General features: G+C 30.5%; 1 protein-coding gene across 1 annotated transcript in view; it reads left to right on the plus strand.

Moving 5' to 3' along the window:
* The window catches only part of RhoGEF64C (Rho guanine nucleotide exchange factor at 64C), a 319,583-nt gene extending 300,160 nt beyond the window's left edge, over positions 1-19,423 (plus strand). The window contains exons 7-11 of the mRNA XM_088230971.1: positions 4,890-5,096; positions 9,558-9,844; positions 10,358-10,469; positions 13,738-13,959; positions 16,859-19,423. Coding sequence (XP_088087097.1) covers positions 4,890-5,096; positions 9,558-9,844; positions 10,358-10,469; positions 13,738-13,959; positions 16,859-16,990 — 960 coding nt within the window. The 3' untranslated portion in view covers positions 16,991-19,423. The remainder of the gene's footprint in view (positions 1-4,889; positions 5,097-9,557; positions 9,845-10,357; positions 10,470-13,737; positions 13,960-16,858) is intronic.
* Positions 19,424-19,655: the final 232 nt, after the last annotated feature.

Raw genomic sequence — 19,655 nt, forward strand, 5'->3', positions numbered from 1 at the left:
GAATAAATTAGAAAAAGAGAATCACGTTGTGGTAGAGAGGGGTTTGAACCACGGACCTCTGATCCGATTCCAGGTGTTAATCTTAATAACTAATTATAATAGGTTTTTATTATTTTTATTAAGGAACAACGTTTTGAATTATTGTTTTATATAAATCATTCCGTGTTTTTGGCTGGTAAAATAATACATATTTGACTACCCAAGACTAGGGTTACTTACCCTTGTTAGAGAGAAAAAGCAGCTTTACACTAATATTATTATTTTATAAGTATGTAATACGATAAAATATCATAAAACTTTCTTCATTATTATCAGCTCTTTGAAAAGTGTGAGTTACATAAATTACGCTAACTTGTCATCATTATTTTAATGACACGTAACTTTCAAACAAGTAAGAGAATAATTAAGATGATTATTTTCTAAAGTTCACGATATAAAAAGCTTGCCTTGTACGTTAAACACTTTTCACTCACGTATTTTTTGCCCAAAAATTAATCTCTCAAAATATTATCAAATAATTGACATTGCGTGCAGACGAGAAATCAACTATTCCTAGACTCGGATAATTATAGTTTTCGCTACGAGATTTATTTCGAAATGATTATTGTTAATTTTGATGGGTTATCTTCAGCTAACCAGAATCTCGTAAAAAATGTTTGGCAGCCTTTTCAAATTAAATGGCGCCTGAAAAATAAATGAATAAATAAAATAGCACGTCATTAATATTTTTAATTAAAATTTGTAAAAAAATCAAATTAATTATTTCATATGTTGATTTGTCTTTTTGTACAGGGTTTAGTGAACGAAGTAAGATACAGCCAAACCAGAATTTTGGCTTCTGTTCTTGCTTTAGCTGAAACCAAAACTAAAACTTATTTAAATAATTTTAGAGTTGCTTCAAGACAACAAAAAACTTTTTTTTTATTGTTAAACCTTACGAGTTCATCATAATAATAGTCAAATAAAAAAACTAATTGAAATGAAAGGCATACATTTAATTAGTAAATTTGTTTATTTTTAGCGCTTTTTGGTTTGTTATTATGTTATGCATACAACTTGTACGTTACAGTTCTTCTATGAACTCTATGAAAATTTTAACTAATTACTTTATTTATTTTATTTATTTATTTTATTTTCTTTTATTCAGGAAACATACAGTACAGTTACAAAGTTTAATATTTTACACAATTAGACTTAATTCTAATGGACCAGTGAAGGTTCCATATTAAAAAGCAATTATATGTAAGGTTAATTATGAAAGCATTAAAAAGAGAAGGAAAAAAAAAACATAAATGAAAGTTGTTTAAAAATTAAAATTTAAGTGAAAAAAAGATATTTTAAGGTTTGTAGTTTGTAGTGAGTATTTACAAATGGAAATAATATTAAAAATGAAGAAAATTTGTGAGAGTAATTAAAAATTAAGAATGGAAATAAAGAATGAAAAACAAGCTCAGATGTAAAAATAAAATAAAATAGTAATAACATTTTTTTTAAAAAAGGAAAAAAATAAACACATATTTATTTTAAGGGATTCAAAGAAACGATGAGAAGAATCTTTAAGTGAAATATAAGACAATAAATACTTTAAAGCAATTACAAAAAAATATTTAGAAGATCTTTGAACTTCTAACTTTAATCAACATATCTCGGATCATGCAGCCGAGTCACGCCATAAGACGCACTCGAATATTGTATGCCCGAGAGTTCTTAAAGTATATTTTTTACCACGTATTGATTATATTTAACATGCCCCTTAATTTATTTGATAATGAATTAATGCTCATTCTATCTGGCTGTGCTACGCTCCCACTTGCTTTTTAATGATACTCAGGCTTACATACGCCTTTACTCTCAGACAAATACACACACACACACCCTTTTATATATATATACGCACGAGCATATTTAAAAACGCACAATAATTTGTATCATCTTTATTTGTAAACTTTGCTGGTCTGTCTTTAAACCTTATCTTTAAAGTGTTATTTAATTATTGTTGACTGTGCGTTTCTGTAAAATAAATGAATAAATAGCCGAACGTAATCCGACACATCCCAAACGCAGGTTTCAACAGAGACAAAGTTTTAGCTAATTTTTGACTGAAAACGAAATTTCAGTCGGTTTAACAGGCTTGCTTAATAAAATACACTAATAGGAAAAAAGGAAATTTAATCCGTAAAATATAAATTTATTTCACAACGAATAAATTTCACAAATAAATTTTATTATTGAGTTAGATAAAATTATTTATTTGTTTCAATTAGTCTCGTTTTTACCAAATTAAATTCAGATTTACCGTCGGTACTCTTGTTCCTAGAATCCAATTATGATTAATTTTATTAAAAAATGGAAGTCAACTATTATTACACGTCTTACAGCTACAGGATGAAGGGATAGTAAGTAATCCAGCCCCATTTATAATTTTAAAATTGACCATAGATTGTTTTTATTGATATAATTTTTGTTTAAATATATGACCTAGAATACAAAACGACTGGAGCTACAGAGCACAGGGAATTCTCGGCCATATTTAGAAAATTTAAGTATGAAATAATTTGATGAAATTATGTAATGTAAATTATATTTATGTTGGCTCAACCAAAATAACCCAAAAATCATAAACAAACGCATTGAAGCTACAAAGTCCATGAACTTATCGAGTTTATTAAAATAGGAATAATTAATTTTATTCGAAGTCAGTAAAAAAAACTAATTATGTGCCCAAAAGACAATTGTTTATGACTCTTTTGCATTAAGCGGTGCACAAGATACCGGTACACTATTAAAATGTCGCGTAAAGGGTCGATTATGTGCCAGGTCGAAGTCTAGGTAAACTGTTACCGAGAAAATAAAAAAATAAAATAAAAATATACCGTGATTCGGTATTGAACCCGGAATTTCAAGTGGAAATTTCACAAATTAACTTGTACACCTCACGGACAATAAGATAATCTATTGGTTTTTATTAAAACGCAAAAAAAAATAAGTACAACGGAAGGATTGTTTACTGTGATTGTTAAATGTTTTTCATTGCTTAACATTGTTTTAGCGGAATTAAAACATCGTGAGGCATTTGCACAAAGCAGGTTACAAATCACGACCAATCCTTATTTCCACTCTCTACCAATCCACTAAGCCACAATCTCTAGAAGCAAGGTTAATTTAATCTTTTCAATTGTCATGACGAGTTTTACGAGATTTCATCGTGGCTTATTCGACTTTGAGATAGAGAGTTAAAATCATTCTGATTGAATTTCTGAACTCGATAAAGTTCATCCGATTAAAGCACTTTAGATAATAGATACGGATATGTATATTAATTGTTATACGTACTTAAAAGTAAGGTGAAAATCGCACAAAAAGAAAAATAATACTTAAAAACATATTGACAACATATTGAATATGTGATTAATTTCGATTAAAGGAATTTCAAATCAAGATTCTATTAAACATGTTATGACATTAAAGAAAAATATTTTTCTAACAAGCGGCAAATATTTTTTTAAAAATTTCAATTTCAGTATGAAATTCATTTATGTCCATTAAAAAAAATATATTTTGATGTAAACATACCTTAAAATAAATAATAATACAATTTGAATGAAAAAATGGTGAAAAAAAAAGCCTGTGATTGAGAGTACAAGGAAGCTATCTTCTCTGAACTTTCTTTCAGTGACATGTATGATTTCAATATTCGAAGAGATACGGTTGAGTATAAAATATATAACATCTTAAGCTGGAAGATTAAGAGCTTAAACCGCCGATGTTTAAAGCAGCCAACATATATAAATTATCCTTTATTACACCTAAGTTGATCGTACTACCGCGTATCAATCGTTAAAAAAATACGTCATTAAATAATATGCATTTCTTATTTTCTCCAATCTACGGCAGCCAAATATTTTCCGTATAAAATCTGACGTATACAGCCACGGGTAGTAAAAGTATTCTCATGTAATAAAACCTCAGAACCATCTCCAGCATAACAGAGTACTTCAACACGCAGGGTGCCAGATCGGAACTATTTGTTTGACTTTTTCCAACTCTTGAAACCAACTTTTGGCCCACGAGATACCGAATTTTATTTATTGAAAAAAATACTGCACAAACACAAACACATATACATATATTTTATTTCCAAGAAAACAGTATAGCAATTTTCTCGGTGACCATCGATATTTTTTTTTTAAATAAATATTTGCGTTCTTATGATTTGCCCAAATATTGAATTTTGAGGCCCATTTTCAACGAGTTGTAAATAACTTACTTTTAGGAAATGGAATCAAGTTGGGGTAGAGTGGGATTCAAAACCACAGACCTTTGTTCCGTGAGTCCGAGACACTAGCCACAGAACCATAACCCGATTTTTAACTGGATTTTTTTTTTGAGTTAATCTTTTATTATCGTTCGAAATTTTCATTTTTTCCATTTTGACGAAAACGAAAAATTATTTAACTTTTTTTGGTGAAACTATGCCTAAATAGTGTTTTTGACGTAGTGTCAAGTATGTTACGATCATCTTCAATAGTCTCTCGTTATTATATTATTTATATAACGAGAGATTTGTCGGCCTTATGGAGAAGGGGTTAGCACGTTTGTCAGAGGTTTCGAGTTTGATTCCGGACATGGTTGACATGAAATATTAGTTTTAAAATGTGTCTATTCACTAGAATATTTCATAGTCCCTAGACCCGAAGCCTAAGACTGATCATATTGCCTTAAAGAAACAGAAATGATCAAGATACGCAGCGATCGGTGTACCAATGCAGTGTCCTATGCCCCAATAGGTGCAGAAAGAGAATGGTGATGTTGATGATCTTATTTGCTATGTGATTTTCAATTTATTAATTTTTTGAACACGAGTTTTAACATACATTTTCATTTCCTAGGATCTTCTTACTGTTAACATCGGCAAACTGATCTTAGAGTCAGCACCGATGCTGCACGCATTCTCCTCCTATTGTGTGAGGCAGGGGTCTGCTTCCATGCTGCTATCCAGCCTGGAGAAGGAAAAGGAGCTTCTAAGGATATTCCTCAAGGTCTCCCAGATGGAGAACACGGTCCTCAGAAGGATGAATCTCAACTCATTCTTAATGGTAAGCTTATCATAAAAGGCGATAATGCATGTGGTTAAAAATAAAAGGACGGTAAGATTATGTGGAGAGGACCTGGAGACACGATCAAGGAAATAAGTTTTTGGACAACGTCAGGAACTTTAATGAGTTTTGGCCTAAAAAAATATGATGATAATAATGAGACTCAAACACAGTAACGTTATGTATTATTATACCTTAATACACTATTATCTAAAGTGGTAGAAAACTATTACACCTATATTTCATATTATGTCTTTCATACATAAATAATTACCAATTCAATAATTATAATGAAGCGAGAGTACCTTTTAAAATAAACTCTTTGAATAATATACGACGGATTGCTGACTTAATGTTTCTATTTAAGCTTTTAAATGGTATTACTGACTGCCCCAATTTACTAAGTTTAATTAATTTCCATGTACCTCTTAATCGTACCCGTCACACCAAATTATTTTACTGCACCGATGTAAACACTGATGCGGCAAAAAATTCGTGTATTTATAGAATATGCAACTTATTTAATAATATTATTGGAGCGAATGCTAGTGATATCTTCAACTTGAATAATAATAAATTCAAAAGGGAAATCAGCAACAGCATTCAGGCATTGTCACCGTGAGTAAGTAGTGATGAGTAAATACTGTATTATTTTTGAATTTAATTTTAAATTTACAATGATAAATATGTACAAACATTTTGTTTACGGTTTTCCACATTCTATTTTTGTGTTATCAATTTATTTTAGTCCCATTACGAATATTGATAAAAATAAGTTTGAGATCATTTTAAGTCTAGTTTTAAGTACCTATTAAATTACAACCTTATTATTGTATATGACTGGAGATTTCAATAAATAAATAAAAAAAATAAAAAATTAACACACAGTAAAACACGATTTTTGGCTCTATTTATATTTTCGATATTTTGACGCCATTTAATCCTATTAGGGCATTATTCAAGTCAAATGCCTTATTTTTTTTTATAATTGCGAGATATTGTTATTTACAATGAACACTGTTAATAATACTTACATTAATATCTGTACCTCATAGGCAGACGGATGCAAATCCAGAATTTGATGAAAAGACATTTCGTTTTTCGTATTCAGTTTATGATAATGTCTATTGATTTGGAAGAAATGAAAATTTAGGGGCCATTTACAATCAGTTATAAATAACTAACTATTAGAAAATGGGAATCAAGTTGAGGTTGAGTGGGATTCAAACTTTGGATCTCTGATTTATTAGTCCGCAATACTAGTCACAGGTCCATTACATCCATAAACTCAATATTTAGGTGTATTATAAGTGATTTTATCCGTGTCAGGGTGGTTTAAAAATGCAGTAATGTCTGTAAAAAATACAACAGGTATCCAGGACGAGTTTTTTTGACTTGATATGGCTACTTTCAGTAAAAAGTCCTAAAAATGGAAATTCAGTGGAGATAAGTTCAGTGATTGGCGCATTTTACATATTAAACCTGAATTCTCAAATTCAATTTCTGGGAAGGTCAACATGAAGATTTAAAATGTGGTTTTACACTTTGTTATTTCATTGTTCTTGGAAAGGCACCTAAAGCGTAAGACTGATCACCTAACCTTCAAATAACGTATTATCAATACGTGCTGCATTTGATGTACGAATACAGTGCCCTATGCACCACATGTTGCGGATAGAGACTCAATGATGATACATTATTTCATTTTTCTAAAAGCCATGTTAAAATTGCCTGGAAAAAAATAGTATTCGACAAAAAAGATTTAACTGACATTGAATTAATAAGGTGTTTTTACGCTCAAATATTTCATAATCCCAGTACTGGCTCCTGAAGCGTACGAATGATCATCTTACCTTCATGTAAGAAGAAATATTTAAAAAAGCTGCGATTGATGTATCGATGCAGTGCCCTATGAACCATTATGTGCGGAAAGGGAATGAGCAAGAAGAATAAATTTATAAGTCATGTAAATAAAAATGGAATTTCAATGTAGGCACCCAAAAATAAAATGGACCGCGTTATTTTTTAGTCGATCAATGTTGATTCCAGCCTAACTGTGTCAGGATTTTATAAAAGTTTTGTTTTAAGTACCTACATTTATAAATTTTAAAAATTAATTCACCAAAGACAAGTGTAACAAAAAGTACAATTTGTATATAATCGTCGATATAATCCCACATTTTGAATTGGTATATCTGTTATATGTTTGATAAGTAGTTACTTTGTTAGATGCAGTTATGCATTCCAATAGACCTCTCGTAACGAAGAAAATAAGCTGAATACGTCTAGTACGGACAAAGAGGATAGGTAATCTCAAGGATCTGGTTTAATCTGGCATAAATTTATTTCTATGCCCTGGATCCGAACGAAGAAAGACGTTTAAACATGCATGTCAGAATAGGATCATGCCGTAATGATACCGTAAAATGTACTATTTTATTCTACTGACATTTTAAGTTACAGTAGGGGGTTATTTTATTAATCGAATTCAAAATACGTGGTTCCAATAGAAAAGTTCTCAAACAGTGAACTTAATTTTAAACAGTGAACTTCAGTTTGAAAATATACATTTAATGGTTTATTAATAATATTCAGTTAGTACCTATAAGTACTGAAGTTTTGTGTAGTAGTTTTTAATGTTAGTTTTTTAATGTTTGTATTTTAGTTATAATTATAGTCATACTTTCCTTTTACCATATCCAAATCAAGTAAATAGCGTGATGGCAGTAGTAGTGGTTATAATATTGCTGAAGTATTATTTTTCTACACGTAATTAATTTCAATGCTAAGCCGTAGTTTTTATATGGAATTTATAGCTGTTACCGAATTCTACGACGTAATAATTTTTAAAAAGGTTTTATTAAAATTTAAATCTGAATATCTGTTGAACACGTGTGAGGGATTTTTTTTATTTTTGTAATACAGTAATGTTCAAGTAAGGTTTAAATTACAAATGGGTAGCTAAATGAAATCCCACAAACAATGTTCAACAAGGTTATAAATTTGTTTCAACACAGGTTTTTAATACTACTTAATGTATTAGGATTATCCATGTCACGAATAATAGAGGACAATCCAAATATTTTCTAAGAATATAATATAAGCCCTTCTGTACACGGCTTAAAGCATACACATGCTTAAACTCTAATAAATTATTCAAGACTCGAGAAAAGAGAGAATAATAAGTCTACATTATATTTCTCCACGAGAACATTTAACGATGCCTTAAAGAAGTTCTATTGTAGAAGGCTAGCTTTTTTCTCAACTGTATTAAGAATAAATAGGGATCCGAATGCTTTTTTTACGAAATAAATATTAAATCAGGTTAAGCGGAAGCCATTTTGTTGAAGACCCCAATAGTGAGTTTACTAATGCGGCCTTTACTGGTCGTACATAAGTTAATGTTAACGAAATATTTAAGAGAGTGTTACTCAAAAGGTTTAAGTGGTTCAAAAGGTCACTCCAATATTGAGTTAAGCCAGAGTGAAGATTGTGGGTGGAATAAAAATCGTTGAAAGGATAAATAAATGGATAAAGTTTTCAGGAAACGAACTGTATCACCTTGAATAAATCATCATTAATTGATAGGTTGGGGAAAAGGATCGTTAACTCCAAAATGCATTACGCATTTACCCGTTAAAGTTTAATGATATCACCGCCTCGCTGATCTCTCGATGTATGAACATTGAAAATGTTATTTCTTTAAGTTTTGATTATATAATCTAATTAATAGAGTATTAAGATGTACAAATGACAATTACTATTTATAATTTTTATGTTGCAAATATGAAAAGACCTTCAAAGCTTTGACATGTGGAAATAAAAACTTCAATAAGATTCAGTAATACTTATACTACTAATTGACTAAAATATTCTAAAAATCACGATTTTCATTTATTGTTTATTCGTTTAAAAAAAATAATGTGACGACTACAAAATTCATAATTTAAAAAAATAATTTTGCACCTTAACAGGCTACATAGGCTTAATTTCAGCCGTGAACGCCTGTTTAGAACTCTCAGGCTTGAGAAAAATTGTATTGTGTTTTTTTTGTAGTCTCACCGAAATTCGAACCCAAAAATTTCCGTGTGTGAGTCAAGTGTCTTTGCTATTATACCAAATTTGAAAAAATTGTATTTTGATTTAACATGACACTGTCGAGAGCCTATAAATTTTAAATCTCATATTTTGCCAATTTATAGATGATTTCATAAATTGCTCCAGCTTAATTTTAAATCATTTTTGACAGGGAATTGAATATGTAATCTCAGTTTTGATTTCACTTGATTATTCATAAATTTGATTGTTGTCCGGTGGTTGTGTGGCAGATTTACAAATCAGAGGTTAGTGGTACGAATTCCGTTTAACCTTAATCATATTGGTTTAAGCAGAGTTATTTGTGACTGTTGGTCAAATTAAAATATTAACTTTAATAAAATGTCACTATTATTTTTATTTAAGGTACCTGTCCAGCGAGTCACCAAGTATCCTCTTCTTCTTTCTCGTCTTCACAAAGTAACACCACCCCAGTTAGAAGGGAGAGACTTGCTTCGCCAGGCCCAACAGAAAATAGAGCTTCACCTCAGTCATATGAATGCTGAAGCTAAAGACGTTACGTCTCTCAAGCTATGGCGGCGTATCTCTAGCGGAGCAAATGGCAGACGAAGCAGCTCTGAAATTGATATGATCAATATCAAATTGAGAAAAATGGCGGTAGACGTATTAGAGTGGAACCACGATGAAGCGAGGTTTGTTCGTTTTTGAGTTATGGGATTTAAAGTATTTTCACCAAGAGTTTTTTATATGATCCAGATATTAGTACCGATGCAGTACCCTTTGTACAACTGTGTAATGATGATAGTTGTGAAACAGAAACAGAATCGTGGACGAATGTTGTAAAGAGGTAATAGGTTTATAGTAAAGATTTCAGACTGGATCTAAAGCATAAGACTGATCATCTTGCGTTTTTGTATCAAATGATTAGAAATCGCTGCAATTTTGAGTATTAATTCAGTATCCTATGTGCCGCAATAGTCGTGATAAATATTTTTGAATAATCAAAATAAATGATTGATTTCGTAAAACCATCACGGTGTTTATAAATAACCACAATTAATTACTAATATTGTATAAATAAATTGGTATGATTTTCTTTTTTATATATTTCCAATATTTAAAACCATTCTACATTTATTAAAACACAGTTAATATTGGAATTCGATGTGTTGAAATAGAAAATATAAACGTGAAAATAATTTCAGGTTTGCTATGGAAGGAAAGCTATTGTTTACTCAACCAAATGATAACAACTGGAGAAAGGGACGGACCATTAAACTAACTCCGATCAATGCACTGCTTGTAACCAACGGAAAGGTAAGATTGATTTCTTTAACAAATATTGGTTCTGAGATTCGTTTTCCTGTTCCACCGAAAATTCAATGATGTTATAATAATTGTGGCGTTTATTTGCAATCAACTTTGACAAAACCGTTTTTAAGTTTAGATTTCAATAATCATTGGCATGGTATTTTGTAATTGAGTTGCAATTACAATAGTGAGGATTTTATTTTTATTACAAAAATAGCATATGTTATGCTTACATTATAATAAATACCACAATATATAAACTGTAAATAGATAGATGAATATTCAATATTCACCTATGTAAAATTAAACCCCATTAAAATTAAATATATGCTCTTTTGTGATCATTTTAATGAAGTATATATTATATAAATGACGCTTATTATGTGTTTTCCATAGCAATGAATTAATTTTTGTGGGGATAGCAACTGATAATGATTTTTCGCTAAAGTATTTACTAAGTTTAGGAAAAATAAATTGAATTTTTCGAATTTGTCTTCATTCATAATCGTCTTGGACTTTGATCTAGTGACTGATTTTGAAAAATAATCCTAATATTACTCAACATAAAATTGTTCATTAACTAGTAAAATATTGGTCATTATGAATAGAGATTTCTTATTTCCTTTGCATTTTTTTACTGACTATCAATTTGAGCATTATAATTTGTAGGAATATAGTTTTATACTGAATATATTTTTTTGAATCCGGAATAGTTTACAATAATTAAATTTATAACATGCATACATACCTGGCACATTTGTTTTTGAGCCACATTAAAAAATAATATTTATTTTTTATTTTTAGTAAATCTGTTCATATTTATTAAGATCTTATTTAATGGTTGATTTATTTCTAAATTTTGATACGAAAAAAAAACCTTTCATAAAATCGAATTGATAATGTGTGTTCGTATTCACATTTTTTTAATGTACCGCCTCGCCTTGATATGATCGCCCAAGACCTTATGGTCAGCGTATTTGCCTATCATATAAGAGGTCTCGGGTTTGATTCCCGACATAGTTGACATGAAATATTTCGTGAAAATGTTTTTTTACATCATACTCGTATTTAATATTTTATAGTCCCTGAACCTGAAGCATAAGACTGATCATCTTATCTTCACGTAACAAAAACGGTCAAGATACGCTGCGGTTTGTGTACCAACGCAGTGCCTAATGCACCATTAGGTGCGAAAAGGGAATAATCAAAATAGGACATGTGACGTATTCAAACTATTATTACTCTGTTCTTAATAACAAAATTAGTAACAAACAACGATAAGAACTTTTAATAAGTTTTAAAGTAGTTTACGATAGAAAAGTGTCACACACTGGAACATTTGAATGTTATTTTAATTGCGTGAAAATTTATAAAACACACATTCATAATAAAAATTAAAAGTGTATATTTTATTTTCATTGATCATTGACAAACCCATTTACGGTTTTAACATTAATGTAAAAACTTGATCTTTAGTTTCCAAGTATATTTTAGTTTATTACTTGTATTTTTTCAAAATGTCAAAATATTGGATTTTCGTTTTATTTCATTTGGGAAATCGACAGTTCTACATATATATTTACTGCAAACAAACAGATATAGTGTATAAACTCAGAACTATTAACAGATTTCCACAAAGTGTACAAAATTAGTAAAGAAAATATATTACATATGAAATAAATACATATAAGTTTATACATATTAAAATTTTATTTTCATGTACTCGTAAATATTCCTACAAATACATTAACATCATATCCATACGAAATTTTGTCTTAAAATGGGTAACTAATTTTGAAATACGGTTTTTCATGTGAAGCGGAAGAAGATTAATACTAACAATTACAAATAAATTACAGTAGAAATATATTCTAAAACGCCATTATGATAGCAAAAAAAACGGCTTTGTACAATTTGGAATAATGGTCGCGAAATCAAATTTATTTTAGTGCCATTACTAAGAACATTTCCTCGTTATTGCGAATGACTTCAGTGGCCTGTAACAGATGTTTAGTGTTAGCGCTGAGAGTTTTAGGAATAATGTCATTTTATTACCTTTTATACTTTTGCACAAAAAGACTACATGGTAAACTCACAAAAAAATACCAATAATATTTAACTTATGATTTACGTTGACAAACTAACGTCGAGAAAATGCAAAAAATAATCGTAATATTTAAGAAAATTTTATTTTTTTAAAGTTTTATTTGCTGTTCAATTTGTTTTTTATTAAATATGTTCGTTTAAGCAATGTTTTTCAATTTGTTTAGTTATTAATTATGCATTTATAATAAATATAATATAGTACAATAAATAATCGATTAATAAGATGACAACTTAACATTACCTGTACGAAAAGCTTAGTATGCACACAAGTTTTTCTTTTAATCATTTTCAATTATAGGTTACCGACAAAGATACTTTAAATGTTCATGCAAATTTACTAACTTTCGTACACAAATGCTGGTTTTTCTTTATAGACAGTCGAAGATAACTTCACAGGATAATCAGGGCCCAGGACCCGTATAACAAAGAGGCGATAAAAAATATCGACGTTGGTTCATAGAAGATTAATAAAAAAATCTTCCCCCAAACTCGTTCTTAAGATCTTCCAATTTCAATCTCTTCTGTTTCAGAAACAACATTAAGTTATTTTGCTTAAAATATTTTAAAACCATTAAAAAAAAAAAAAAATCACAAAAATTGGATTAATTTCATCAAAAAATATGAAATTATTATTTACTTTGAATTAGTCAAGTACTTTTATTACACCAAATATAAAATAATCTGATGCAAAAGGTGTGTCTTTTAAAAATAAATAAAGGCTTTTTTTTACCTTTCGTAAAAATAAATATTTGTGCTCATACGATTCACCCAGGAATCATTTTTATTTATTTTTCATTTTTCAATTATATAAACGTGTTCGAAAATGGAAGTTGTGGTAAAGTAAGAACCTTGGACCTACTGATCCACGGTCTACGACACTATTCACAGGACCACAACCCATCTTAAAAAATTTTGACAGTCCGCAATGCAAATGCTTAACTATTACATGAGTGTAATTATGTGTGCAAATCGTTTTCGTCCTCTGAAAAATTTAACTTGTCAACGAGCATTTAGTTGTCCTTCAATTGCCAGTTGTTGCAAATAAATTCAATTCAGAAAAACACGTTTTAAAAATGTTTATTTAGTTGCCAGAAAGGAAAAACTCAACCGAAAGGGATACTTTTGTCCACTCTCCCTCCTTTAATGGTTATTTTACTTTTTTTATTAGCCGACGGCAGCCTACAAGCCCAGCGAGGGTCGCGGGCCTTGCTTCCCCCATAATACAGGGGTTCGCGAGGCAAGCCTGCTCCTGGTGCGCGACAAGGGGGGTCGCGCCGCGCTGCTGCGCGAGCCACTCTTCCTAGACCGCTGCGTGGTGGCGGCAGATAGTGACTGGGACGATTACTTCGAGTTGCAGGAGATTGTTTCCAAGGATACGTTCATATTCAAGGTAATATCCGTAATTGGGTGGATTAAAAATACGGTTCTGTGTGAAATAGAACAAAATATCCTTGACTAGTAAATACTAGTACTAATAGTAGTGAAACTGTTTTTGTGTAAATAATGGATATGTGGAATTTCATCTTACCAGAAAGTTTTGTTGTATCGGATGAGTGAATTATTAACTTAATTGACTATTAACAAAGCCAACAATTTAATTAAATTAAATTAAAGTTATAACTTTATTAACAAATGAAAAAATACAATAAAATGGAAACCGACATAGTAGCTGAACTTTACTTTCTAAATGATGAATTTAATTTACGTTAAATGTTGAAAATCGTTATCAATATCATGTTGAAACAACCGAAATCAGCGCCGATCAAAGTCTAAATTTAGTTTCTCAGTTGTTGTTGACGTGTTGAGTTGCTGCATTGGCAAATTCGGCATCTGGTGTTGCAAGTGCAATACATTTTTGACTCTTTGGTAATATTTTATAATAAATAATCAAGTGTGGACAAATTTTCCTCTCAGGGTAGTAATAAAATACAGAATCGAAATGGCTGGTAGCCCTTAGACAGAGAATGGTGAAGTGTTATGTTTAGTATTTTTTGTTGTATGGCTCAGAAATCTAGCTTTAAAAGCACACACTACGAACCAGTTAAAGGCATTCAAGATGTGGTTTGATAAAAAAATGCTTCGTACACCTTGGACAAATTTCATTAGCAATGTAGACGTCTTAGGGAGAGATAATTAAAACAAAGAAGCGATAAAATGTATAAAGGCCCATAAGATTTTCTATTTGGGTCCATCCTGTGTGGTGACAATTAAAAAATCCTTATACCATACCATGCAAAATTGAAGGACAAATGGACTTAGTGGAAGGCAACGCAATTATCTCGGCCGCGCAACATAAGAGACTGGACCGAAACGAGGTGTGTGGAAGAGTTGTTCGGGGCAGCACCTGACAGAGAGGCCTTTTTAAAAAGTTTTGGATTTCGCCTGCTCTGAATAAGTTTCCATTTATGAATAGCTCATTTTCACAACTGTAATACCATGGCCTTCGTGGTGTAGTTGTCAAGAAGCTTTAGGTAAATATCCGTGTTGTGCATAAATGTATTACTAAAGAAATAATTATTAAATTAACAATAATAAGAATTAAAGTAATTGCAATGAACAATGTACGCATTTACAATTTAAAGGCGGCCTCCGTGGTGTAGTGGTCAAGACGCTTGACTCACAGACGGAAGGTTCCGGGTTCGATTCCCGGTGAGAACACAATAAATTAAATGTGATTTTTCTCAAGCCTGGGTGTTCTGTGATGTAATTCACCGCTGTAATTGGGCCTCCTGGCCTGTTGTGGTGCAAAAATAAAATATAAAAAAAATAAAAAAATATATAAATTTAAAGATATCCTTAAGCCAGTAATCAAAACATCGTCAGTTGCGACGTATTACACATTAAAATAAAAAAAAAAAATTCCTCTGTTTCCCTTAAAATTGTAAAAAATTTACTGATTTTGATTATGAAACTCATATTTTATTTTATAACCACTTGCTGACTTTTTATTGTCTTCTAGTTTTTATGTACAGGAATAAAATGAATTAATACATAAACCCAGTATAAAATATTATTTCAACAAAAATTTTACGTTTAAAAATATCCTTCCGCGAATTTGGTAAAAACAAAATGTGCCATGTTTTTAATACCGTTTAAAAATAAACAAGTATAAATTTGTTGTTTTTCAAGATCATTGTTTTTACAGAAAAACAATTTAGCTGGAATTCTAAGTTGTACCCACGTTATTTTGTTGGTGGAATAAACAAAACTCAAGGAGCACGTGTCTCGAGCGCCTTGAGCAGCGTTCAACGCAAACCAATCATCCGCAATGCTAAGCTGTTTGCATAACAACAAGTATCCAGGCGCTTTCCTGTTACGAACGGATTTAAGTTGCAAGAAATTCAGATTCTGAGATCGATCAGATTAAATTAATATTGTGATCTGAAAACGTTTTCCTATTAAACGGAAATAAAACAAAGATTACCGAAGCAAAGCTTGTGTTTTTTTCTTCTCTAGATCAAAAAATATGTAACTTGAGTATATTTTTCTTGTTATTTTTTGTAAATGTATATTTTTGTTAAACTCTTGCTTATTTTCCAGTTTTCTTACTATGAATAGCTAATTTATTTATTCTTGTTATCAACAATCAAGATAATTAATTTTTGTATTACTGTCTGATTTGATAAAAACTAAATCCGTGTTAACACGGGACACAAACGCGTTCACAAATTAAATTTATGATTTCATATATATAACATATTACAACACAGATGGGGAACATTTAAGAGAAGGTATTACCTTTTCTTAGTGTGTAAAGTGGCCACTCAAATCAGCCAATGACAGGTCATAAGCCCTGCAGATGCAAGACTTCTGTATTATCTTCTCTAAAATGTTCCTCATCTCTGTTGTAATATGTTATAATTAACAGCTTCCCAAGGGGTTGAACGCAGTCCACAAAAATTTGGACAAACTCAAAATATTATTCAAATACATATTATTGTATAAATGCATCACATGTCTATATATTTTAATCTTAATAGTTTTATTATGTAGTTTTTATTGTTAATTATTATGGCTTGACACAGGCACAGCCTAAAAAGCCTTATTAAGTTTAACAAATTACAACAAGGATGATTAATACCTTAAATAAGGGAATTAAGTTGATTAATTTTTAAACAAGTTTAATTTACAAGAATTGATAAATAAATGAATAAATGATTTACAGTAGCTTTTTATTAACTATTTTATGTACTACAATTTCATACACTTATTCTTTGAACCTGTATACGGCTTTGTACTTTGTGCGTATTAAGAAGTATAAAATAAATTATGTTGAAATATTTTTGTAGGCCGAGGACAGTACCCGTACGAAGCAATGGTGTCAACAGTTACAGTATCACTCCCAGGGCATGGGCGCGTGGAGGAAGAGAAGAAACGCTCTTGCAAACATTATGATCAATGGCATGATGACCCGAAACTAAACACCGGCCAGCAGCACCGCCCACTAACCAAAGATCCGCCAGACTCTCGAGAAAAGACGACGAAGGAAAATTATGTATCTAGTTTCTTATTTTTTCTTAACAAGTCATGGAATTATTTTAAAAGATCAGGAGTACCCAAATGAACGCAACTTTGAATTATAATATGGTGAAATAATTACAGTAAATCTACAAATGATTCTGTAAAAACGATGTATAAATAATGCTTTTCTGCTTCATCATCATCAATTCTCTTTTCGCACCTGATGGTGTATAGAGCACTGAACTGGTACATCAATCGCAGTGTAACGTGATCATTTTTGTTCCACGAAGGTAAGATGATCAATCAGGGACCGTGAAATATTGTAGTGTAAAAAAACTATTAAAAAAAAAGGTTTTTGTCAATCATGTCGGGAATCGAACCCGTGACCTCTCGCGTGGTAGGCGATTGTGCTGACCACTACTCCACGAGGCCGACATTTGCTTTCATACTTAAAACATATGGTGCAAAGAGTACGGTAGACCGATTGCAGCTCTTCAAGCATCTGATATATAAAGTGTGTCCCACCGCAGTCTCTATACTTACTACTAAACAAAAATTATAACATGTTACCAAATGTAGGGTTTTTTTTCAAATTTTTAAAAGGGAAATGATCAGCTAAGTTTTAAACTGTAAATATTGTTACAAAAATATACTTTAGATTGTTTTATGTGATTTTGCTGGTAAACGAACTCAAGTTCCGTCCAATAATAGTGAAATGCTGTAGCTAAATGTAAGTGTTAATAGTTCGTTCTGATTAAAAATGTCATAATATTATTTTTGTCGTTAGAAAAAGACTTTTACTATGTCGTAAAGAGAAAACAGCATACAAAATATCGTATTATATACCAAAAGTAAATATTGTTATGAATATCTTCTTACAGGTATTTTGACTCTCCCGTTGGTCGGAAAACAATTTCAGCCACGTAACAATAAAAATGTATAATGGTTTGAGGGTATAAAAGGAAATCTCGAACATAAATATTGTTTCAACAGAGCGGCCAGCTTATACCCAGAACCTTCCACAAATCCCTTCAGGACTATTACTCGGAAGGATTGGGACGTCGACTTAGATATAATACGAACATGCAGACTTATATTTCTGCCGATCCGATGCTGCAAATAAGACATTGAAGTACCTTTGTCTGTAAGTTAGAGATTTTTACTCGTTCATCGTGATTGCTTTTGTTTCAGCCAAACCTTTTTCTTACTTATGAACGCTATTACACGAAGACTTTACGAGTATTTGAATCAAACCACTCAAAAATCTATATGTAATTTAAAGGTCGAAATCTGTTTTTTTTTAATAGAAAATGTTTTCTTTAAATACATACATTATTTTGACAATCGAAGATTTTGTTTTTATCATAAATCGGGAAAAACGTTTAGAAGTTATTTAAAAACGCGGAACAATATAGTTCAGTCAAGCGGAAACGAGTCACATAACATATTATTATATATTTGAAGGAGTATTTGTCCCCTACAAATAAAAATAAATTTTCTCCCAAGATTTGGAAATTTTCCGATACATTTATTTATTGCTTAGTCAAAGGAAGAAAACAATCGGTCTATCGGAATCCAATGCCTGAAATATGAGTGGGATTAATTCTTCCGATTCACGCTATAAATACATCGAATATCGTAAAATTCATTGTAAAAAACATCAACTAAATTTTCTGAGATAGTCAACAACACGTTTTTAATAGTAGAATAACGTTTTCGTATTATTTATCTATAGAAATGAAGAGTTTTGGTTGCGTGTGTATCCAGTTTATTTTTAAATAACTCCATGGCTTATTAAGAATTTTTTTACATTTTTATGCTTTTTCCATAAAATAAAAACTCCGTTATATTTGCATATAAAATAAATTACAAACAAATATAATTATTCTTTCCATATAAGATGTCAAATAGTTACTACTACCGTAGAGTAATGATTTTTTTGTAGAATCTTTGAGCAACAGCTTTAGTTCAATGTGTAGCTGTGATATTTATTAACATAATATGGTGGCGGATGTAAAACGTAACAATTTATCTTTAACTAGTAACTTAGACGTTTGTAAATTTTATATCAAAGTTTTATGTATTATAAAATAATGCCAATTGTAAATTACTGTAGAAATTGTCCCATATATTACAAGTAAAAATCATTTAATGAAGATATTCACTCGTAGGTTCCCAATATTCAAATGCTTTATTATGTAAGATATAATTATAAGGAGCGTATTTTATTTTGAGTTCTGTAATTCTTGCATTATAACTGTAAAATTACTTTTAGCCTTAAAACATATCTCTGATACGTACAATAATATGTACTAAAGGTGTTATTTTTTGTAACATAGTATAACTGATGTAATGTATTCTAAATTATATTGAATAAAAAGATTTACTTTCAATTAAGGCTGTTTAATTTAAGAAAAATCTAAATAAGCTTTTTTAGGCGTTGGAAGAAATAAATAATAATCGATATCGCACACGGAATGCTACTTAAAAAAAAAACAATCTTTGAACCATGTTGTGGTCCCGTGAGTTGCGTTGCGAACTCACGTATTAAATGTCCGAGGTTCGAACCCCGCTCTACCGCAAATTGATTTCCATTATTTTAAAGATTTTTAATTTTACAAATCA

This window comes from Micrasema longulum, unplaced genomic scaffold (assembly GCF_059751315.1).
Source record: "Micrasema longulum isolate JH-2025_06_02 unplaced genomic scaffold, ASM5975131v1 h1tg000835l, whole genome shotgun sequence".
In the NCBI taxonomy this organism is placed as follows: Eukaryota; Metazoa; Arthropoda; class Insecta; order Trichoptera; family Brachycentridae; genus Micrasema; species Micrasema longulum.